Consider the following 23,124-nt stretch of genomic DNA (forward strand, 5'->3'; position numbering starts at 1 on the left):
CCCCGAATCTCTTACGGTGCCGCCCCCCAGGCCCGCCCCGGCCCAGTCCCGGGCTGCGCTCACCGGGGCCCCACCCCTAGCCCGCCCCGCCGTCGGTGCGCGGCCACGGGGAAGGCGCCTCCCGCAGACGCTCGGAACTGCCGACCCGAGAGCTAACCCGCGGAGGGCCGGCGGCGGGAGCGGAGTGGGTCGGGCGGGGCCGAGCCGGGCCGTGGGCCGTGTGGGGGCCGGGCGGCGGCCGGGCCGGCGGACGGCGGGATGGGCTGCACCGTGAGCGCCGAGGACAAGGCGGCGGCCGAGCGCTCAAAGATGATCGACAAGAACTTGCGGGAGGATGGCGAGAAGGCGGCGCGGGAGGTGAAGTTGCTGTTGTTGGGTGAGGCCGCGCCCCGCGCTGGGACCCTTGACTTCCCAGACAAGACAGGGGCTTCAGACTCACCAGTCTGGATCCCATCTGGGCTTGAACCCTTAACAGCCTGGCCGAGACCCGCAAATAATGGTGGGCGATTCTGGGTTGGTCTAGACCTGTGGTCCTACCCAGAGACCTGGGTAGCTCATCCCAGACTCAGCAACCCCTAACCCAGCCAGCAGTGCCCCAACATCGCTGCCCAGACCCCTGCTTGATTGTCTCTCCCTACTGACCAGCCTCACATAGCTTTTCCATCCTCCGATAGCCGCTACCCAGACCCCGGCACCCCACTCTGCCTCCACCCTTGGGCTTCACCTGTTTCCCCTGTCTGTTCCCCGGATTCCTGTTGGACAGGAGCATCCGCAGGGCCCCACCAGCTCCCTGCCCCAATCTGTGTCCCATCCATCCTCTGAACCTGTGCCCTACACCTGTGCACCCCGACCCTCAGGGTGGGAGCCAACTGCTCCTGAGCCCTGTCTCCAGCCAGAACCTCTAGAGACCCACCTCTGCAGGCCTCCCTCGCCACACCTGTGCCCTTCCTCCCCTAAGTGCTGCCCCCTGATCCTCCACTCCCCCTGCACCAGGTGGGCCTGGCTCTGAGAAGACCCCCCGCCCCGGGGGGAGGGGACGTTTAGGCAAATCCTCCAAAGGGGCTGGACTGAGGCTCCACTGGTCCCTCTGGGGGAGGGGGCCAGGCTCAACTTTCCAGGGAGACTCCGCTCCCTGGGAATTTGTTTTCCCGTCTCCAAGGCCTGGCTGGGCTGCCGAGAGGGAAGTGTTCGAGGTGGGAGGGCATGTGGAGGAGGCTGGGGTTGTGGCTGCTTCCAAGGCCAGGGAAGATGGTGGCTGCTGGAGTGGTGGGGGAAGTGGAAGTGGTGAGACAGCCGACATGTTGCTGCCCCTGCGGGCGGGCCGAGGAGATCCGCTGACGGGGCCTGGGCTGTGGGCTCCGCGAGGGGGTGGGCCTGTCGGATCTTGGGGCTGTGTGAGGGGGGTGGTGGAGCTGAACGAGGGGTTGGGGGGCCAGCTGTGGTGGGTCAGGGTGCCCCCAGGCATCTGAGCTGGCCTTTTACAAAGATGTTGGGTCTGCTGGTTGTCCCCGGCCAGCCTCCTCTGGGAGCAGGGGTGGTGCCCAGTGGAAGCCTGGTTTGGGGGGGTTTCGGGTGGGGGCAGGCCCTCGGAACAGCGGTACAGGCTGGATAGTATGTGTGTGGGGGTGTGGCCCCTCTGCCTCGGAGCGGCCCGGGAGCCTCCAGGCTGTGAAAAGCTGGGCTTTTCACGCTGGGCCTGTGGCCCGGGAACAGCATGTAGCTCTATTATGGGCCCATCTGTTGACTGTCCCTGCGGGCCCGGCCTCAGGGGCACAGCCCCGGAGGTTTCAAAATGGCATCCGTTCCGCTGCTGCCGCGGGGAGGAAGAGAAGGGGCGGGAAGGGGCGGCGGCCCAGCCTCCTGGGCTGCCTTGCGTTGGGCGCTTGCCTCTTCCTGTCTGCAGCGAGTGCAGCGGCGGTGAGTGGGTGTCGACGCGGCGGAATGCCCGTCGCTGCCGGGCCTGGGAGGGCACTTCCGGTACCCGCTGCCTCCCCGCGCCCAGCCAGGAGCCTCTGGCCAGCCCTCCCTAGGCTGATCACAGCCCTTCTGGTGGCTGAGGGGACAGGGGAGTGGGCCGCAGGGTCAGGGGACACGGGATGCTTGGCCTGTTCTTTGCCCCGACTCTGAAGTGTCCCCGAGTCCCACCAGGCATGCCCCTGGGAGCCCAGCGAAGCTTTGGGGCCAGACCAGGTGGGCCCTGGCAGCCCCTCCCCCGCTGGGCCCATAGCAGCCAGGGTGCAGTGTCTGGCTCAGCACTTTCTGGCCTGAGGCGTCCATCCCGGTGTTAGGCCTCTCTGGCCTTTGTTGCCTCTGTAAAATGGGCTTCCTGGGTTTGGGCCAGACAAGTGCTGCCTCAGGCAGGACAGAGAGAGCAGGAGTTTGGTAGCTGTGCGAGCTAGGGACTGAGACCCTGCAGAGTGTGAGCTGCACGAGGCTAGGAAACCAAGCTCTGCCTGGACCGCAGGACCCTGTCCGCTGTGGCTGCCGGAGAAGGGTCCTGGCTTGAGCCATCCCTTCCCCTCCAGTTAGAAGGTGGCGGTGGGAGCCCGGCTGTGGCTGGTTCTGAGTTCTGGGCGCCTGTCTCACGTAGCGGGAGACTGTCCAGGCAACGGGCCTCAGGCTGGGTAACTGCCAGCCTTCTCTGGCTGCCAGAACCACGCCTGCTGCCCCACCCGCACGCTGGCTCCCTCCCGTCCCTGGTAGCCCTGCCAGGAGGCGGGCACAGTCGCTGTCACCAGGGCAGGGGCAGATGTAGTACACACTGGCAAGAGGGTTTTTCCTGGCAGCTTGATGCAGAGGAGCCGCTACCACTCCTGCTTCAGGGACGCCCCCCACCCCTGCCCAGTTCAGCTGAACTGACCAGCAAGACCCATATGGAATCTGGGGCCTGAGGACTGGCGCTTAAGGGGAAGGAAGTCAGAGTTGCTGGGGGAGGCTCAGCTGTAAGATGGGATTGTGTGTGTGGCCAAATGTGTGGAGACGTGGAAGTAATGAACAGCAGTTCCCTTTCTGCACCCAGGACTTTGCGTCTGGTGAGCCCCGCAGCCTTACTCAGGGTCTCTCGCAGCAGCCTTCCCCCGCCAGGGCAGGTCAAGCATCTCCCTGGCTCCTGGTTGCCTCCCTCATGGCTGCAGGGTAGGGCTGTGTCCCCTTCATTCCTGTGCCCAGTATGCAGCCTGGCACCTGTTGGGTGCTTCTCACCTGTTTGTTGCACGAAGAAAGTGTCCTCTTGGTGTGAGGACAGACCGGAGGAAGAGTAAGATGGGAATCGCTGGGCCACAGTGTGGCATGCCGTGGTGTGGGCAGGTGGCAGGGGCCCAGGGGACATTGAGAGCAAAGCTCTTCAGGCTTTTCCTCCTAGCCCACCACACGCTCTGTGGGTCCCTCCGAGTCAGCCATGTCCCCTGCAGAACTAAGTGCCGCCCAGCCTCAGCCTAGCCCAGTGCACAGTGCACAACAGGGAGGACCCCAGCTGTCCATGTGGGAGAGCGACTGCGTTTTTCCTTCCAATTCAGGCTGCTTGCTGGCTGCTGTGGAGCTGCTGTCTCTCTGTCTCTCACCCTCCAGTAGCTCCCCTACAGCCTGAGCTGGCTGGTCCTGCTGGTGGGGACTGGGCCTGCCCTCGGCCGTGGGGCACAGAGCTGCTGGGCCTGGCCAGCACAGAGCCTGCATGGAGAAAGGGCCTGCCAGGTGAAGTTCACGTGAGGAGTCGTGGCCGCTGTGCTGTGTCTGTAGCCCAGGGCTGTGCATACTAAGTGTGTGTGGAAAGAACAAAGCTGCTGAATATATCCAGGGATCCTGGGTAGTGGGCAGACTCTGTTGGTGCCTGTGAAGGGGGCTTCCTGGAGGAGAGGTCCTCTGAGTGGCCTTGAAAAATGAGTGCCATTTGCCACGGCTGGGCACTGAGGAGCCAGCTCAGCAAGGACCTGAGGCAGAAAGACCTTGCCTACACGGACTCCCAAGGCCTTAAATGAGTGCTGCCTGGCCTGGGGGAGGAGGCCCACCCTCCCTGGGCCAGTGCTTGGGGTCACACAGACCTGAGAAGCCCGTGCAGGTGAACCCCTGGCAGGAGTTTTGCTCTCCACCCCTAACCTGAGGCCAGGAGTGCCTGCTTGTAGCCACGGGCCTTGTGGAGAGGGTGCAGCAAAGCCTGGTGGTGGGAGAATGGGGAGCACCTTGTGCTGGCTTCTGCAGAGCCGAGAGAGTTCCCTGTGAAGGGGTTACCCCATCTTAGAGGCTGCCTGGCCCCAGTATGGTGACCCTGGGGAACCCCTTCCCCTGGCCTCTGGCAGCTGCTCAGGGCAAGTGGGGAGAGCACAGCATGCAAATAGTGCCAGCTGGAGCGATAGACTATCCTGGGGAGCTCAGGCCTGGGGCTGGGGGTATGTGTCAGAGCCCTCAGTGCCAGGTGGGCTGGTACCCAGCCGGGCCTCCAGCCCTGACACCCCCCCAAACCTGCTCCACCCCAGCTGGAGTTCATTAGCACTTGAATGGGAGGCGGGGCAGCTCTGGTCTCCAAGCCTCTTCTTCCCACCCCTCCCCCAGGCTTTGTCTTCAGGAGCGGTGGGGGACTGAGCTCCCACGACGGGACTGAGCTGGGGTCCAGGCCATTTCTGACTTCTGCCTGCGCTCCGCCCCTGCCCGTCACTCCAGTGTTGGTATGGAGTGGAAAGTTGCATCTCCAGAGTCAGAGTCAGCGATCTGGGAGACCAGGTGAACTAGGGTAGCCGTGGAGGAGGAAGTGATGCTGAGGCTCAGCGGGGCGTCCCACGCTGGCTGGGGGTGGGGAGAGGGAGTGGGCCAGGCTGGGGGCCGGGCTTCCAAGCCAGAGGCCCTAAAGCAGCATTGAGCCTCCCACTGTTTGAGTTGGAGATCAGGCTCCCAGTGAGGGCTGGCCTGCTCAGGGGCCCCTTTGGGCCTGGGCAGTCTATCAGAGCTTGGCCCTGGGCTAGCCTGAGGAGCAGGGTCACCGGCGGGCACCACTGGTGTCCCAGGCCTGTGAATATTTATTTGCCTAGGAAGTGGCAGCAAGTAGTGCTGGGAGCAGGGCGTGATCAGGGCCCAGTGAAGGCCCCAGGACTCCAGCATTGTGGCCAGAGGCTGGCACAGGCAAACCCTTTGGTCCTGTGTGTCTGGCCCTCTGTCTTAGTCCCTGGCTGCCCCAGCGGTCTCTAAAGCCCCCTATTCACCAGACAGGAATAGAGTGGAGAAAGCTTTGTCCACCCTTCTCCTAACCACTGAGGGACCAGGGCTTCCCGGCACTTTGTCCACACCCCTTTGGGCCGTTTCTTCCTGGTGGCTTGGGGCAGGGGGCAACAGGGTCTGGCCAGGTCATGGCTGATGGGCCAGGCCCAAGAATGCTCTTCAGGGTGCCCTGGAGAGGACGAAGAATTGGGTGCTTAGTGGTGGCCCTGATACCTGCCGCTCCTCTCCACTCCAGGTGCAGGGCGGGGTCCCCTGTGCTCAGCCCCACCCTGTTCCTCTAGCCTGGAACTCCTGTTCTTACTGTCTGCCCTCAACCTCGTTCCTGTTCTTGGTGATTTGGGAGGAATGATCCAGGGCTAGTGGAACCCTCGCCGGGCTGGGCCCTTGGTGCTGGCCTTCCGAGGATACTTTCAGGTTGGGAAGGGAGCGGCAGGCCCATCTGAGCGAGGGCCTCAAGGTGAGCTCCCATGGGGGAGGCATCCTGTGGCTCGTAGGATTCCAGGGGCTCCCAGACAGCCTCGAGCCCTGTGGAGGGGGTGTTGATGGCAGCACCTCTGTCTCAGGGAAGTGGCGTCCACAGCAGAGGAAAAGGAGGAAGCAGCTGGGGGAGGAGGAGCTCAAAAGAGGAAGAGGCCAGGGGGCTGCCTGATGCTAGGGCACGGGTGTGAACCCCAGGACTTTGCCACCTCGGGAGTCAAGGCGATGAACGGCTGCCCGGCTTGTCTGTGTGCTGTGGGCCGCCCTGCTGGCGGTCACTGGTTTCGGACCAGTCCAGGTAGCTCTGTCCCGTGTCCTGTCCCAGCAACTGCTGGACCCAAGGTCCCAGAGAAGGTGGCGCCTCTGAGAAGAATTCCAGGCCCCTCCTTAGGCCACAGGAAGTGGTGGCTGGGAGAGGGACGCCAGCAGGAGGGCTGGCAGGAAGGCAGAGGCTGCTCTTAGATTCCCGAGCGGCCATTGCCTTCCAAAGCCGGAAGGCCATCACAGGCTGAGATGAATGCCTGGAAATGGAGCAGCGGCCCCAGGATTAGCTCACTCTGGGTTTCCCCTGCTTGGGGGTAGACAGGGGGACCCTTGGCCCAGCATAAGGCTTCCCAGAGACCACCGTCTGGGCCTCAGTGTCCCCTTTGATGATAACAGCAGCTGCCTCTGATTGAGCCTTGACTGTTGGGTGCATAGTCTTATTCAATCTTGTGCAGCTGAGTCATTGTACCCATTTCATTGTTGGAGAAATTGAGGCTCATGGACATGACATGACTTAACTAATAAGTGGAGATGCCAGGAGCTGACCCTGTATGTGCTCCAACTGCTGTGGCCCCTCGGACCTGGCTGGCAGGAATTGGTCCGTCAGGAGGATGGGCGGATGCCGGGAACACCTGTGTTCTGCATCTACCTGGAAGGCCTGCCTGCCTTGGGGGCTTCAGCTCCTTTTTCAGAGTTTGTAAGGGGCTGAAAGGTGGGACACAGACCATGCACGAATCTCCGTGCTGATCGAAACCAGAAGCCTGCTGTGTGGCTGGGAATGACTGTCTGTCATGGGTGGCAGCTTAGCCCTGCACTGCGCCTGTTACGTGCTGGTGCCTCCCACAACCCCCAGCCTTTGGGGCACCGAGTCCAGGCCCGAGCAAACTTGGAGGCTGGCGAAGTCTGGGGTTTGGGGGCTCCCTGAGACTGGGAGTTGTCTGGACAAGTGGGATTGGGGGCAGAGTTCCTGAGGGGCTCCCATGGTGAGTGGGGCTCTGTGGTGGCCATGGCTGTGGTATGGGCTGGGGGCAGCTGTGACAGCTGCTGGGGCCACCAAATCTGAGTTTTGTGGCCTGGAGGTGCCCAGGGGTTCTTCGCTGTGTCTGCAGGCCAAGGCCAGGCCCTGGGACTAAGGCCCAAGAGAGGCTTGACACTTGCAGCAGCCAGAGCAGGAAATACGCACGCTTCTGTGCACCATGAGGCCCCGTCTTTTGCCTCCCATGCTGTGTGACCTATGGCCTCTTCCCTCTCTGGGCCCGGTTCTGGGCCCAGTGATGTCATGACTTAGCATGGACTCGCCAACAAGTGATGGCTTGTGTTGGGCAGGTGAGGGTGAGGACCCCACAGGGGCTGCTCAGGGCAGGCCTTGGGTCACCGTTTTCCCATGGCGGGGTGCATTGTGCAGTTGGGTCCACTGAGGCCCTTGTACCAGCCATCTCACCCACAGTCCACCACAATGAAACAGAAGAGAGGTGAGGGTTACTCGGGGGCCTTGAGAACAGCGAAGGGGTTCCTTAAACGAAGAAACTTCAGGAAGGAGGGTGTGCTGAGTGGCCCAGCTCCTTCTGTGACCCGCAGCTTGTCCGGCATCTCCTGGCTCCTGTCCAGGGTAAGAGCCAGGGCCTGAGGGGCCAGTGATGGACGGGAGCCAGCCTCCTTCACCCCAGACTGCCATCTGTCCTCACCCGGGGTCTAAGCCTCCCTCTGAGCCCTGGGCAGGACCCTGTTGAGAGAGGCACGCTCCACCCCACGCCTCAGTTTCCTTTGTAGAGAGATCACTACCTGTTAGTAGCAAGCCAGACTGTGGGTTGGAAGCCTCTGGAGGCAGCCCAGGTGGCCGAGGCTGGGGGGCGGGGGGGGGCTATTGGGGCATCCGGTGGAAGGGCAGGCCACATGCACCAGTGGCAGTGTTGCAGGCCCCACCCAAGACCCCATGTCCCTGCCCCCCACAGTGCCCAACCTGGACTGGGCCTCCTTGGAGGTATTGAGGGGCCAAAGAGCAGCACCTGGAGGAAGGAAGAGACGCCAGGGGTGGGGCTTAGAAGGCCTTTGTCTGGCGGGGGCCCTCTCCCCCGCCTCCCGCTCCCATTGTTCTGTGCATGCAGTCTTGAGGCTGGGGCTTCCCACGGTGGGGTGGTGCGTGAGGGTCCCAGCCACCTCCCCTGGCCGCCCCTAGCTGAGGCCGCTCTTCTGAAACAAAACATAACCGGACGCTGCCCAGGCCTTCCGTCCTCCCCTGTGTCCCTGGCTGCTGGGCTCCCCCTGGTGGTGGCTGGGCTGAAACCCTGGGGAGGCGCCAGCGCCAGCCCGCATGACAGCATCTGGAGCCGAGCTGGGAATGTGGCACTTTCTGGGGAGGAAAATAGGAGGTGGTGTCTGGGAAGCGTTTGGGGTGGGCTTCCCAGGGCTTACCCCACCTTCTCCACAGTGCCCCTGGGGCGGTAGGCCTGGGGTTTGTGGCAGGGTGGGCGGGCCCGGCGTTGTGGGTTAGAGCTGGGCGCTGCCCAAGTCTCCCCTGTGGTCCCAGGCGCTGCTTCCCTCAGGCCCGCCACGTCAGCTGGCTGTTCTCCCTGCCCCCTGTGTGCCAGGGGAGCCCACCGGCGTGGGAGCTGTCTCCAGGGAGGCCCCATACCCAGCCTGCCCAGCTTTCTGAGTGTGTGCAGTGAGGCTGCTGGGCACGAGGGCGTGTCCAGTGGTGCAGGAGTGCCAGGTTGTGTGGAAGGGAGGCGAGGAAGCCAGCAGCGGAGTGAGTGGCAGTGACTCCTGTCTGCTCCACGCGCCGAGTCCCAGCAGGGAGCCACCACGCTTCTGAGTCAGCCTGGGAGCCGCTGTTCACGGCTCTTCCTCTGGTCTGTATCTGAAAGCCTTCAGAAGCACTCCTTCAAATGTGCTGGCCACGGCGGCCACTCTGCAGGTTGCCATCGCAGTGACCAGCACAGCATGGTCATTGTGGGCTGCAGGAAGTGAGAGGTTCGGGGAAGTCTGTGTTCTTGAAGAGGACAGAAAAATAGCGATAACTGTGATCAGAACGCTCATCGTGAGCCGGGCACCAGGAGAACTTTGCATTTAATCCCCACCCGTTTCACAGATGCTGTTCCAGGACAAGGCAGCAGGGGAGCTAAAACTTCTGGGGATCTCAAGGGATCAGGGTGGGCGTCGGGACTGCGGTAGGCCTGGACTTCCCTCTGGGAGAAGATCTAAAGGCAAGAGATGGACAGGCTGGCCTCTCGGGGCCCAGCCACCTCTGCTGGAGAAGACAGCAGTCAGTGTGTCAGCCTCCCAGCGGACCTAAGCCTTTAGAAGGCCGAGGGCTGAGATGAACACACACCAGTGACTTGAATGCTGGGGCCTGGGAATAGCATCGCGCGACTCTCCTGTGGGCTTGTCCCACGGGCAGGAGCCTGCCGGCTGTGTTCCAGCAGGTGGGGTGGTGCCGTCATCCATCCCTCCCCTCCCCTCCCCTCCCCTCCTCCACGGGGACTCAGCACTCCTAGAGTGGAAGCAGCCGCTGTGATTACCACCCACCTGCTGCGGGCCCAGCAGCTGCACCACAGGAGGAGGGCTGTGGCCCAGTGGGAATGTCATGGCCACCCCAGGGAAGCTCGGTGGGCCCCTTTGGTCTCATCCAGCTGGAGGCGGAGGGCCAGGAGGGGCCGACTCCTGCCCCCTTCTGTTGGCTCAGCTCCCCGCCTAGCACTATTGCAGCAGTCTGGAGTCAGGTGGTGAAGATGCCCCCGGAAGGCAGGGTGCAAGCGAACTGGGCCACATGGCAGCATGCCTGCTAGGAGAGACCCGTCTGGCCCTGACGGAAAAGGGGACAAGCCAGAGTAGTGATGGGTGAGGCTACCGGCTGTGTGCCAGAGCCAGGGTCTTGGCGTCACCCACCCCTGTTCCTGGCCACCTTGTCTGCTCTCTCTGCTCCTGGGCCATGCCCCTCACTGTCCTGGTGTCCCCGTGCTTCCTGCCTGGCTACAGCACCACGCCCTTGTCCTGCCACTCACTGCTTCCCGCCTGAGTCACGCTGCTGGAAGGACAGAGGGACCGGCCGCAGCCCCGGGACACAGGCTCCCAGGCCGTGTCACCCACCTGTCCGATGGGGCTCCTTGCAGTGACCCCTGCTGACAGCAGAGAATGGCTTCCTAACTCAGCATCTGAGAGGCCTTAGGAGGGAAACCCGGTGGAAGGGGACAGAGAGGTGGGCCTTCAGCTGGCTTGGGTAGGCTGCAAGTGTCCTGGCTCACAGCCCAGCTTGCTCAGGTGCTGCCTGCCATGGTCTCTGCTAACCCTGCTAGGGAAAGTGGATGCAAAGCAGATTTACCCTGTCATCCCCACCGCTGGCCAGGGTCTCAAGGGGCCTACACAGCTGCCAAGAGAGGCATCAAAGGGCCAGACGCCCCCTCCACTCCCAGGGCCTGGCCAGGTGGGGAAATTGATGCCTCGGGTGGTCCGGGGTCCCATAGTCACACAGGCAGGGGCAACCTTTGCACTGGAGTTCAGGCCCCCTGTGCCCCAGACAGCTGCCCTCTGAGTCTCAGGTCACGTGGCTGGGGACAGCATGACTATCTGACCCCTGACCACATATTGGCCTCTGCTCCACAAGAGGGGGCAACTGGTAAGGAGAGCTGGGGCCACTGCTGCCCTCCCCGCCCTGATGGATGTTTGGGGCCCTGGGGGATCGGGCTCCACTGCCAGGCTTTCCCAGGCCCTGGGCTGACACTCGCACTTGGCTGACCAAGGAGCACCCACCTTGCCCAGGGGAATACGCTGGGCTCAGTGCCTCTAGTGCCAGAGTAGAGGCATCATGGCCCCAGCCGCTGCCCAAAGCCTGCCCAGCCCTCGCCTCCGTCCTGGGACCACTAGAAGCCCAGGGATTGTGGAGCTTGTGAGGCGAGCTCAGACCCTGCCACTGAGGGCAGCTGCTGGGACGTGGACTCCTCCTACGCCTCGTGCTCACTACCCCCCCCCCACTGTTGTGGGGGCCACAGCTGTGCCTTAGTTTCCCCCAGTAAAATTGGGTCTGAGGTCAGGAAGCGAAGATGGGAAGGCCTCAGTGCTGCTGCGCAGACTGGGCCAGGCTGGGAGGAGGGAGCAGTGGCACTGGGGAGGCTCTGGGAGGTGCCCCGTGGGGGGTGAGGTGAGCCACCTCCGGTCTCCATGTCGGGTGGGGGCGAGCACAGAAGCCACTGGTCAGGACTGCGCTGGAGACTTGAAGGACCCGTGGGGGTATCAGGAAAGGGGAGCCTCCGGCACGGGCGCTCCTCACTGCCTTGCCGCTACTATTACTGTTGCCGTCGTCGTTGCTGGTGTTACCACCGCTGCCTGCATTGAGTTGTCTGTGAGTGCCCTGGTCCTCAGAGGTTGTTCTGACCAGCCCCGTGAGGACAAAGTCCCCAGGCTTTACCTCCCACACACCCAGCCCGCAGGGCCACCCAGAGGGACAGTCCTGCCACGGTGCTCAGGAGAATCAGGATCCTGACAGGAGCCGAGGGAAGTCTGCGAAGGCCAGGAAGGGGCCAGGGCCCAGCTGAGCTCAGGCCCGGTAGCAGAGAGGCCCTGCCTCTGGTCCCTGTATCCCCCAGCCTGGTTCTTACTTCCCTGCGCAGACTCCCTGGGGACTGCAGGTTCCTGCGCCGCTGCTGCACTCCCCAGGAGCTGGCTCTGTGTGTTTGAGGTGGGGCCTGGGGATTTGCTTTTGTAAATGCCCTCCCAGGCCATTGTCCTGCAAAGTCTGCAAGGAGTTGTTGTTTTCCAAAGTTGTTGTTTTCCAAAAAGCTTTTATTTACTGGTTCACTCTAAATGCACTCAGTAGCCAGGACTGGGGTATACCGGAGCTAGGAGCCAGAAACTCCATCCAGGTCTCCCATGTAGGTGGCAGGGACCCAACTACTTAAGCCATCACTGGCTGTCTTCCTGCATTAGCAGGAAGCTGGAGTTGTGAGCAAAGCCTGGACTCAAACCCAGGCACTCTCATATGGGACACAGGGGTCCTAAGGGATGCCTTCCCTGCTGTGCCAAATGCCTGCCCTGGCCCTTACTTTGAAGGATTCTGGGTTCTGTGTAATACCTAGAAACATCTCCCTCAATAGAAGATGAATATTTATCATCTAATTTTTATTTTTAAATTTATCTTAAAGCACTATTTTTTGAAATATGTTCCTCCGGCCGGCACTGTGGCTTAACAGGCTAATCCTCTGCCTTGCGGCACCGGCACACCGGGTTCTAGTCCCAGATGGGGCACCGGATTCTGTCCCAGTTGCCCCTCTTCCAGGCCAGCTCTCTGCTGTGGCCCAGGAGTGCAGTGGAGGATGGCCCAAGTGCTTGGGCCCTGCACCCACGTGGGAGACCAGGAGAAGCACCTGGCTCCTGGCTTCGGATCAGCGTGGTGCACCGGTCGCAGCGCGCCGGCCGCGGCGGCCATTGGAGAGTGAACCAACGGCAAAAAGGAAGACCTTTCTCTCTGTTTTTCTCTCTCGCTCACTATCCACTCTGCCTGTAAAAAAAAGAAATATGTTCCTCCACATTTTTAACATTTTTTAAAAAAATTATTTGTTTATAAAAGATGGGGTTGCAGGAGGCACTTGCCTGCCAGGTCGGCCTGAGGGCTGTGTTGGTTCACAACAGCTTTGCAGCGAGGCAGGCCCGCGTGTTCGAGATCACCAGGGAATGCAGGCGGCCGCTATGGCTCCAGCCAGTGTAGTCAGGAGCTGTAGTGGACAGTGGAGCTTGTGGGAGGCAAAGCCTCCAGGGTCTGCTGGGGACCTGTGTGCTCTCTGTTGCACTGTGGCACTGCCAGCTGCAGCCCCGCTAGCTTAGCTCCCCGCCGGGCCCAGCTGCCTCCATCTCACTATGCATCTGCTGGGGAGTGAGTTCTGCCCCCAGGGCTACAGGCAGCTGGGCCGGCTCCTGACCGCCTGTGCCCTCTGTTGCAGGTGCTGGGGAGTCCGGAAAGAGTACCATCGTCAAGCAGATGAAGTAAGCGTGTGCGTGGGAGGCGGCCCCCGTGCCTTGATTTCCTCTCTCCTCTGTCTGGGCCTGGCCCATCCTAGCCAGGCCCAGGACCTTCTCTGAGATGGTTGTCCATCCGCAGATCGTGACGGGTCAGGGTCAGGTTCCCCATCTCTGCAGCAGGTCCCTGCAGGCCCATACAGCCCTGGGCAGCCTGGTGAGCCCCCAGTGCTCTACAGTCCCTAACCCCTGACCTCTGGCCTTCAGGATCATCCACGAGGATGGCTACTCGGAGGAGGAATGCCGGCAGTACCGGGCAGTGGTCTACAGCAACACCATCCAGTCCATCATGGCCATTGTCAAGGCCATGGGCAACCTGCAGATTGACTTTGCCGATACCTCCCGCAATGTATGAGCGCTCTCCCCGTCCCCCCACCCACCTCCCCAAAGCCTTCAGGGCAAGTCTTGTCCTGGGGAGCCCGAGACTGTCCCAGCCTGGGCCCCATTCCCTCTCCAGAGGTCTCCCTGCCTCTGACATTCAGGGTGCGGGTCCGCTCCTTCACCTGGCTGACCACCCACTGCTGTGTCCAGGACGATGCCAGGCAGCTGTTTGCGCTGTCAGCTGCTGCCGAGGAGCAGGGAGTGCTCCCTGAGGACCTGTCTGGCGTCATCCGGAGGCTCTGGGCTGACCAAGGGGTGCAGGCCTGCTTTGGCCGCTCGCGGGAGTACCAGCTCAACGACTCAGCCGCCTAGTGAGTGTCCCCAGCAGGGTCCCTGGTTCTCTGTGCAGCTGACTGCTGTTGGCCAAGGCCTTGGTGTTTTCTGGCGCGGGGCGGGGCGGGGCGGCACCACGCTCTTCAGTCTCTCTTCCTGTCCAACTGAGTCTTAGGTGTGTGTCTTCAAACGTTTCCGGAGAGCATTTGCTGCAGCCTGCTCTGGGCAAGGCTTTCCTGGACACTGATGAGTGGAGGAGACCGGTCCCCAAGCAGTGACAGCTTAGGGTGCCCGTGTAATGGTGGGAGCTGGGGGAAGCCCACGAGAGGAGCTGCTTCCGCTGAGCTCTGGGCGGGAGCTACACAGAGAGGAAAGGGAAGTGGGTTGCAGGCAGGAGCAGGACTTGTGCAGAATCCTAGAGCTGCACCTGCGACAAAGGATGTCCAGGCTGCTGGGAGAGGCTGCCCCAAGGAGGGAAGGTGACAAGTGAGTGTGCAGGCTGCAGCCCAGACCTCAGCATCACCCTCAATGGCCATGAAGCCCAGGACTCAGCTGGGGAGTCACGGGGAGTCCTGAGGGTCCCAGAGATGTGACAGACAAACTCCTTCCCGGCCACTCCACCAGATGCCAGGACTGGAGAGGGGTGCTGAGGACCCCATAGGGAACAGGACACGAGGCTGGCAGACAGTGACGCTGTGCAAGGCTCAGGGAACACCCACAGGCTTCAGTTGGTGCCGCCAGATAGACTGTGCTGCCGCTCCCTAAGCCCTGCTCCACACCGCGCTGCAGCCCGCCCTCCGTGTGGATCAGCCTCTGGCTCCTGCTGCCATCGCTCCCCAGCCTGTCCTGGAGGGCTGCACCCCAGTGAGGGGGCAGGGGAGGAGGGTCTTTCCTGGCCATGTCCCTGAGCCCTGCTCAATCCCAAGGACAGTCTCTCCCCACCCTCCTTGTGTGTCCCGAATGGCTGTGTGTCCCTTCCACAGGAACTGCAGAGTCACAGCCCGCAGTGTGGGGCCTCCAGGCCCCCCCTACCCCCACCCCCGAGATCATGGGCTCAGTCACAACAGAGTTTCTGGGCCCCAGGGACAGGGAGGGGTGAACCGGTCAACCATTGCTGCTTCAGTGCCCACAGCACAGGGCGGAAGTGGGGGATAGGCGCCCTCCGGGCCACTTCCCACTTTGCAGTCACCCTGTTTTCTCCTTTGCCCAGATAGTAAACACCCACTGTATGCCCAGCACTGTTTTGGGAGTGGGGTTTCGCTCTCCCAAGCAGGACTCTGCCTGGACAGGATCACCTGGGAGTAGGATGCAGACTGGGAAACCCCAGGGTCCAGCCCTCTTCCCAGCAGTCCTCCAAGACTGCAGTGGGGCAGGGGTCCCTGGGGTGAGTCTACCTGCTGGGGAGAAGGGAGAGGCTGGTGTGGAGCTCACCATGAGGCCTGCAGGCCAGGGGCTCTGTCAGTAGGGGGCGGGCCATGGTATGCAGGTCATGGCACATGCGTCACGGTCCCCCATGGCCCTTCCTGTTTTTCTGTTCTGTCCCTGTGTCTCTGAGATCATTTCCCTCTGGCCTGGTTTGGCCTGGCTCTTGGTGGAAGCCAAGGGCTGGCCCCAGGAGCGAGGCGTTGGGATGGGACGGCAGCATGGAGGCCTGGACCCAGCCTTTATTCACAGCGAGGATATGGAAGCAGGCACAGGGCTGGTCCCAAGACCCTGCAGGGGCAATGCTGGTGCTAATTAAGGGAGCTAGTAATGAGGAGCCCTTGGGGCCCCGCCAAGCAGGTGTCTTTGCCCGTCCCCCGAGGCGCCCATTTTATTGGGTGCTGGGCAAAGAGCCCACTGGGCCTGGCAGGCCCCAGCATGCCCAGCCCCACAGCGAGGGACTGCACCAAGCTGTTGTGTGGCGGGTGCTGTAATTGCACCAATTAGCATCCTGAATCCCTCGCTGGGGACTGATCTGCCCCTCCCACTGCCTTGCCTGTAGCACTACCTGGATCCTGTCTGAGGCAGGCTTGGCTCCGACCCTCACTGCTAGGGCTTGGCTGGCTGGCCCTGCAGCTGTACCTCCCTCCAGTCCCATTCTGCAAGTGGGAAGCAAGGAACTCCTGAGTCCTGGCTTCTGCATCTGAGCAATGAATGTAATGCAGGCCGGAGCTAAGGAAGCAAGGGTTTTGTCAGAGAAACGTGGGCACGGGAGGGAGGGGGCTCTCCCACCTTATCCGGGGTCCAGGCAAGGAGGCCCCATGCAGGTACCCACTGACCCGCCCCCCGCGCCCCGCAGCTACCTGAACGACCTGGAGCGCATCGCACAGAGCGACTACATCCCCACGCAGCAGGACGTGCTGCGCACCCGCGTGAAGACCACAGGGATCGTGGAGACGCATTTCACCTTCAAGGACCTGCACTTCAAGTAAGTGGGGGTGGGATCTGCCAGCCCTTGGGGCGGCAAAGGAAGGGGCTGGTGCGGAGACCCCCCAGCTCCACTCTGAGGTTTGCCAAGGCTGTGTTCTGGGGATGCACATCCTCACCACGCGAGGAGCTCCGGGGCCAGGATCCACGCCACCTCCCACCAGTAGCTCCCTGCTCCTCTAACCCCACCCCACAGATCGGCACGCTGGCCTGCTGCCCAGGCCCCCGACCCTACCGCCTTAGACGTGCCCTGGTTTGGCCCAGGGGTGTGCTGGGGAAGCGGGGTCCTTGCTGTCAAGGCAGCTATCCTGCTCTGGGCAAGCTCCTTCCTCAGTTTGCCAGCCTGCAAAATGGGACAGGGCACCTCCCCCAGGGCTCCCTTCCCTGGAGCTATGGTGAGCCTGTGTCCACAGGATGTTTGATGTGGGTGGCCAGCGGTCGGAGCGGAAGAAGTGGATCCACTGCTTTGAGGGCGTCACAGCCATCATCTTCTGCGTCGCCTTGAGCGCCTATGACTTGGTGCTAGCTGAGGACGAGGAGATGGTGAGAGGCTGGGAGAATGCTGAGGACGAGCCTCCTGGGGGCAGGCCCGAGCGGCCTGGTGGCTGGCGCTGACCTCTGCCCTGCCCCTAGAACCGCATGCATGAGAGCATGAAGCTGTTTGACAGCATCTGCAACAACAAGTGGTTCACGGACACGTCCATCATCCTCTTCCTCAACAAGAAGGACCTGTTTGAGGAGAAGATCACACACAGCCACCTGACCATCTGCTTTCCTGAGTACACAGGTGTGGGGCTGTGGGCACAGGGCCTCGGGGAGGAGCCAGTGGTGACGAGGTGGCCTGCGGGTCCCCCATGGCACCTCAATTAGGCTGCTGCAGTTGTCTGCACACGTGGGGCTCTTTTTAAAAAGATTTATTTGGAAGGCAGAGTTAGAGAGAGATTCCATCTGCTGGCTCACTCCCCAGATGCCCACAACAGCCAAGGCTGGGCCAGGCTGAAGCTTCGTAGGGGTCTCCCACGTGGGTGGCAGAGACCCAAACACTTGAGTCACCTTCTGCTGCTTTACCCAGGCCATTAGCAGGGAGCTGGATCAGAAGAGGAGCAACCAGGGCATGAACCCAGTGCCCGTATCGGATACTGGCATCTCAGGCAGTGGCTTTACCTGCTTGGCCACAACGCCAGCCCTGTGGGGTCCTTCTTCCCTGAGCACGTGCACATGGCATCCCTCCCAGGGCCCCTCCTCACGCACTCATCCTGTGCACACGCACACACACGTCTTGTGCTTGTCACCCACACACACAGAACCCTGCTGGCCAGGTAGGACGGAGCCTGCCCGCCACACACACACACAAGTTTTCGCTATGCCTTCCCCAGGGGCCAACAAGTATGACGAGGCAGCCAGCTACATCCAGAGCAAGTTTGAGGACCTGAACAAGCGCAAAGACACCAAGGAGATCTACACGCACTTCACGTGCGCCACCGACACCAAGAACGTGCAGTTCGTGTTCGACGCCGTCACCGACGTCATCATCAAGAACAACCTGAAGGACTGCGGCCTCTTCTGAGGGGCAGCGGGCCTGGCAAGGTGGTGAGCCAGTGGGCGCGAGGCGGGAGCTGGGAGGAACGGGTGGGGTGGGCTGGAGACTGAGAGGACCGGGTTGGGGGTGCCGAACCTGGCTGTGGCGGGGAGGGACAGTGGGAGAGCAGAGGACAAGATGGGAGCCTGGAGGATGAATCAGGTCAAGTGCAAGGGGTGCAGGACCCTGGCAGGTGCTTCAGTACCCAGGGGTCCGGAGGGGCACGGCCCGCCCCAGGACAGAAACAGCTGTCCCAGTGTGCCTTGGGGGACACTCAGCTGCTCACCCCCAGAGCCACTGGCCTAGCCTGGTGGCAGCTGGAGGCGCTGCACAGGCCCCACGCTCATCCTGAGCTGTCCGATCTCTCCGAAGGTCCTGGGTTCAGGCTGGCCTGGCCCCACAGGCCCTGGAACAGGTGGGGATGGCACTGCCAGTGCTCTAGGCTCCCCTCCCTCCTGTAACCCAGCCACAGAAACTGATTCCTGGGCAGCAACTGTGTCCCTGGTAACAAGTGGGTGGCCAAAAGGAACAGGGCCACCATCTAGGGGGGCAGGAAGAGAGTGGTACACACTGGCCAACTCCTGACCCATCCCCCACCTCCAGGGCCACCGCCGACTCCGCTGCCCCCAGCCCCGAGGAAGATGGGGGTGAGAAGACCATGCTCCCCGCCCGTGCCCCTGCCCCACCCCTTGGCCGCTTTCCCCCTCTCCTTCCTCTGTTCTCAGCTCCCTGTCCCCTCCCTCAGCTCCAGACCTGGGAGGGGCTGCCACAGGCCTCCCTGTTGGAAGCCTGGCCTGGTCGGAGCTGTCGGCAGTGGCCACGGTACCCCCTTCCTGGGCATCAGTTCTGGGGTGTGGGGGGCACTGCTGAGTCCCCCAAAGCCCGTGTCTGGAGCGGCACTCACTCCTCCAGCCTGGACCCCTGACCCAGCCCAAGTCCAGATGTTTACAGGGAGCCTCCTGCCCACCCGCCTCCCCGCCGCTCGGAGGCCCCAAAGGAAAAAGCACAAGAAGCGTGAGACGCCACCATTCCCGGAGACCACAGTCCACCTGCTCATTCTCGTCGCTTTTTAAAAAAATGAAAGTAAAGAAAAAAAAAAAAATAACCCTGCAAACCTAGAACACTTTTTAGAGAAAAACTATTTAAAACTGTCCGGTCCTGACCAGCACCCACCCACGCCCCTCCAGCGACTCCGTGCCTTGAGTGTGTCTGCCTGTTTACACCCGTCCCCTCTGAGGGCCGCCCCGCCCCACCCTGCCCCGCCCGCCACAGAATTGGGTTCCAAGGGCTGTTCCAGACAACTGCCAAGGTCACTGAGGGCCCCACCCTGGCGGCCCTGGACCCAGGCTCCATTAACCTCCATGTAGCTCCTTAGCGCTAACCTAGGAACCGCCGCTGCCTGCTGTGGGGCCCCGCCCCTCCCCTCGTGCCCTCGCCCCAGGCCCGGGTCCTTCAGCGTTGAACACTTCCTTGCTTTTTTCACATGTTTTATGGAATTGTTCACGTGGTTTGAAATAATAAAATGTAGAAAGAAAAAAAAAAAAAACTACCCAAAGTTGCAGGGTATTCCTTCTCCCATGGGCAGAGGCCCCGGGTCCCAGGCAGACCAGGGTGGTGATGGTGGCTGGGCCCTGGGCACTCAGCTTTCCGACTTCTTGGACCAGTGGGCACTGGGGCTGGGCCTCCTCCCGGGTGTGCCCTGGCCTTCGGTCTGGGCAGCCTTGGAGCAAGAGAGGTGCTGTGGGGTCTCCAGTGCAGGAGCTGGTGACTTGCATCCTCTTGGTACCCAGGCCCGGGGACTGTGCCGGTTGTTGGTCGTGGCATGACTGAGCAGAAGGCCAGCAAGGGCCTCCACAGGAGAGCCCCTCAACACCCAAAGGGTGGGAGCCTGGTGAGCCTGGGGGTCACCGGCCGTGTGGGCACTGGGGTCATGAATGTGGAGGGTGCCGTGAAGCCCTGGGAAGTGCCCGCGCGTTGCTAGAGGAGGAAACGGCAGAAGAAGATCTGCAGGGTGGTCCCTGAGTGCCAGGCGAGGCGCCTGGACTTCTGCCCATGAACTGTAGGGGCAGCCGCTGGCGGAGCCTACAGCCAGGGCTCGAGACAGAATGGCCTCTGAGGCCCGCGCCGCCGCCTCCGGCCGCCAGGGGGCGCCGCCGCCCTGCTCGGCTCCACCGGGTCAGTCACGAAGGCTGACGTCACTGGGCCCCCGCGGAGGCCGCGGGGCACAAAGACAGCTTTGTGAGGCGGCCTTGGCTCCGCGCCCGGGCCGGACAAAGCGGCGCGGGCCGAGGGTGGCCCGGGGTCGGCGCCGTGGAGGCGAGGAGGGAGGGGTTGGGTCGGGGACTCGGGACCCCGCCTCCACACACCTGCCAGTGCCCCGCCGCCGCAGGGGCTCCAGCCTGGCAGGAGATAAGAGGCCCCGGCCGGCTGTCCCTGTCGGAAGGCCATCAGCGCTCCCTCCTCAGTTCCTCGGGCCTTTCCGGGTACCTCTGCCTGCGAGGGCCGGCCGACAAGGAGAACAGGATCCCTGGCTTCCTGCAGGGGCTCAGGCCTGGACCTCGTTGTTCTCAGATGAGCAGGCGGGAGCGGCTTCCGTGGGGTGATGCCCGCCCTGCAGGAAGCAGGCACCGGAGATGGTTCCTTCCTCTGTCCTGAGGGGGAGACCTTGCACAGAGACACCATTGAGGGGCTGGCATTGGCTTGGCTGCCTGGCGCACCCAGGGCCTCCCTCCTGGGTGGGCCATACAGGACTCTGGCCAGGATCCCCCTTGTACTCGGCTTGGCAGTGGGTCTGGGTGGGGTCCTGGCAAGCAGGGGGGTCCCTGGGTGCTGACAGCTTGGCCCCAACCTGCCCTTGGCCCTCCTACCCCAGCTCTGACTCCCAGGGCATAAGGCTCCATTGTCCCAGCATTGGCGGGGGCGGCCTCTCAATTCTGCCTTGTCTTTGGTGATGGGGAAATTCCCAGCCATGGGGGGCGATGGCAGGAGGAACCATGCAGGTGTCCTGTGCTCCAACTACAGGGACTCCGTGAGATGGGCTTCTGGGTGCCCCCACTGCCTGGAGCTGCCTGGGCTGGGCCTCAGCCATTCCTCCTCGTGCGGGAGCAGCTGGCCGAGGAGGGCCAGAGGAGCACCGCTCTAGCTTTGTGTGCCCAGAGCCGCCACCCACTGTGAGAACATGCATCTTCCCGTCCCCACCCATGGGCAGCTGCAGACCCTTCGCAGGACATACAGAGGCAAGGAGGGACCCAGGCTGCTGCCCCCAGTGTGGCGGCGGCCACAAGGCTGATCCGCCCCCAGGAGGGCCTGACCCACTCCAAATAGTTGCTCCAGCTGCTGGGGCGGTGGCAGCCTGGGTATTTTTAACCCATTTGAGGGTTAGGGAAACAGCTGGCAGGAGAGAAAGAGACGAGCATGAAGAGTCAGAGAGGCCTGGAGAGGGGAGACTGGAGGGAGACCCTGTGAGGAGGAGCCCCCAGCAGGGGGGTAGAGGCCCAGAGGTGAGGTGCATAATGGGCAAGGGTCACTGCAGGAGCCCCTCCCCACCCAACCCAGAGTGCCAAGCTCACAACTGCCTGGCAGGTGGCATGGCCAGCCAGATCCTGTGGCCTGGGAGTCGGGGAAGGGCCAGAGCAAGATTGGGACTGCAGCTTCTTTCGGCTGAATTCCTGGTCTGGGCCTGCACTCAAAAAGCTGACCCGAATCCCTGTGTCTCCTGAGATCCTAAGGGTTCTTATCCCTGCCATGAGGATCTGCATTCCCTGAAGTGCCCCCTCAGACTCCCAGTGGGGAAGGCGGCCCCCACCATCCAGGTCGATGCCCCCAGCCAGCTGGGGTGTGCAGGCAGCTGTGGACTGCATGTGTGTGCGTGCCTGCCCAGCCACTCAGCCTTCATTCCGTCACCGAGTGCCAGGTACCAGTGCCCAAGGGGAGCAGAGGTCAAGGCCATGGGGTCCTTTTCTCTTCCCTGCCTTAGCTTCTCAACAGGTGCTCTTGCTTGGGAGGAAAATAGTAGTTTGGAAGCTCCTCCCATCGACTCTGCTTTTTTATTTTAAGGGCATGCATTCTAGTTTTAAAATTTTTATTTTATTTATTTGAAAGGCAGAGACGCAGAAAGAAATAGAGACCTTCTATCCACTTGTTCCCTCCCAAATGCCTGTCAACAGACAAGGCTAGGCTAGGGTGAAGTGGGAGCTGGGAACTCATTCCAGATCTCCCACATGGGTGGCAGTGTCCCAGGTACTTGAACCATCACCACCGCATTAGCTGTGCATTAGCAGGAAGCTGGATTGAAAGCAGAGCTGGGGCTGACGCCGTGGCGCAATAGGTTAATCCTCTGCCTGCAGTGCCAGCATCCCACGTGGGTGCTGGTTCTAATCCCAGCTGCTCCTCTTCCCATCCAGCTCTCTGCTATGGCCTGGGAAAGCAGTAGAAGATGGCCCAAATACTTGGGCCCCTGCACCCACATGGGAAACCTGGAAGAAGCTCCTGGCTCCTGGCTTTGGATCAGCATAGCTCCGACCGTTGCGGCCATTTGGGGAGTGAACCAATGGAAGGAAGACCTTTCTCTCTGTCTCTTCCTCTCACTGTCTGTAACTCTACCTCGCAAATAAATAAATAAAATCTTTTAAAAAATAGAAAAGAAAGAAAGCAGAGCCAGGACTCAAACCCAGGCACTTGATATGGGATGCAGGCACCCCAGGACGTCTTTACCACTTGTCAACACCTGCCCTCTGACCTCACTGGGACTTGAGTCAGGAGCTGGGGGTCCTGGAGCAAGGTCAAGGTGGAGCCTAAGATGTCCGTCCCTTCTCTATCAGGCTCCATCACCACTGAGGCCCAGCAGGCCCAGGGCGTATACAGGCGTCCTGCAGGCATGACGTCCCCTCCTCCCTGTGCCAGTCCTCTGCTGAGTCCCGTGAGGGTAGCCCCTGCTGCTGTCCCACAATGGGGAGCCCAGAGCCCTGCCTGAGGTTTGAGCCTTCACCCAGGAAGGCCGATAGCCAAGGTAGATGGCAAATGGTGAGAAGAGCCCAGCGGGTGACAAGGAAGAGGGCCTGAAGAGTGGCGGTCACAGCTCAAGCTAACTGTTGGCAGGGCAGGAGCTGATGCCTCCCGGAAGTGGAGCCACTGGGGCCCTGGCAGGGTGCTGTGAATGCCAGGCTGAGTCTGCCATGCCCCCGAGCCTCTGCAAGCTTTCTGAGTCAGGATGGGGGCAGGGTGCTTCAGAGGGGAAGCCAGTCAGGAGGGGCAGAATGACCACAGGGACACAGCGGGGGGCAGGGTGAGAGGGTCAGCTGCAGGGAGAAGGGGACTTGTCATTCATCAGCAAGACAGAGGGACCTCTCTGATCCAGGGGCTCTCTGGAGCAGGGGGCTTGGCCCTGTTCGGGCCAGACCTAGGGCTCGGGGGTCAGAGGGTGGAGGGATTAACTACTGGGGGGGGGGGCGCACGGGAGAAGGGGGCAAGAGAAGACCTGAGCCTGAGACAGGCTCCATAAAGCTGGACTGGAGGAGGCAGCCATGAAGGTT

The 23,124-nt window shown here is 62.0% G+C and overlaps 1 protein-coding gene across 3 annotated transcripts; it reads left to right on the top strand.

The window, feature by feature from the left end:
- Positions 1-229: 229 nt before the first annotated feature.
- GNAI2 (G protein subunit alpha i2) lies at positions 230-22,149 on the top strand. Of its 3 annotated transcripts, none has more exons than XM_062200929.1 (9): positions 230-376; positions 12,876-12,918; positions 13,159-13,300; positions 13,483-13,643; positions 15,887-16,015; positions 16,428-16,557; positions 16,648-16,801; positions 17,391-17,601; positions 21,997-22,149. In XM_062200929.1, exons 1-8 carry the CDS (start codon positions 259-261, stop codon positions 17,579-17,581), a joined length of 1,068 nt encoding a protein of 355 aa, XP_062056913.1. In that variant the 5' UTR covers positions 230-258; the 3' UTR covers positions 17,582-17,601; positions 21,997-22,149. The 3 variants fall into 3 exon arrangements, with proteins under 3 accessions (XP_062056913.1, XP_062056912.1, XP_062056911.1); XM_062200928.1 differs by lacking the exon at positions 21,997-22,149 and adding an exon at positions 18,197-19,139 and having other exon boundaries at positions 17,391-17,604; XM_062200927.1 differs by lacking the exon at positions 21,997-22,149 and adding an exon at positions 18,197-19,139.
- The last annotated feature ends 975 nt before the right edge of the window (positions 22,150-23,124 follow it).

This window comes from Lepus europaeus, chromosome 9 (genome assembly GCF_033115175.1).
Source record: "Lepus europaeus isolate LE1 chromosome 9, mLepTim1.pri, whole genome shotgun sequence".
NCBI classification, from domain to species: domain Eukaryota; kingdom Metazoa; phylum Chordata; class Mammalia; order Lagomorpha; family Leporidae; genus Lepus; species Lepus europaeus.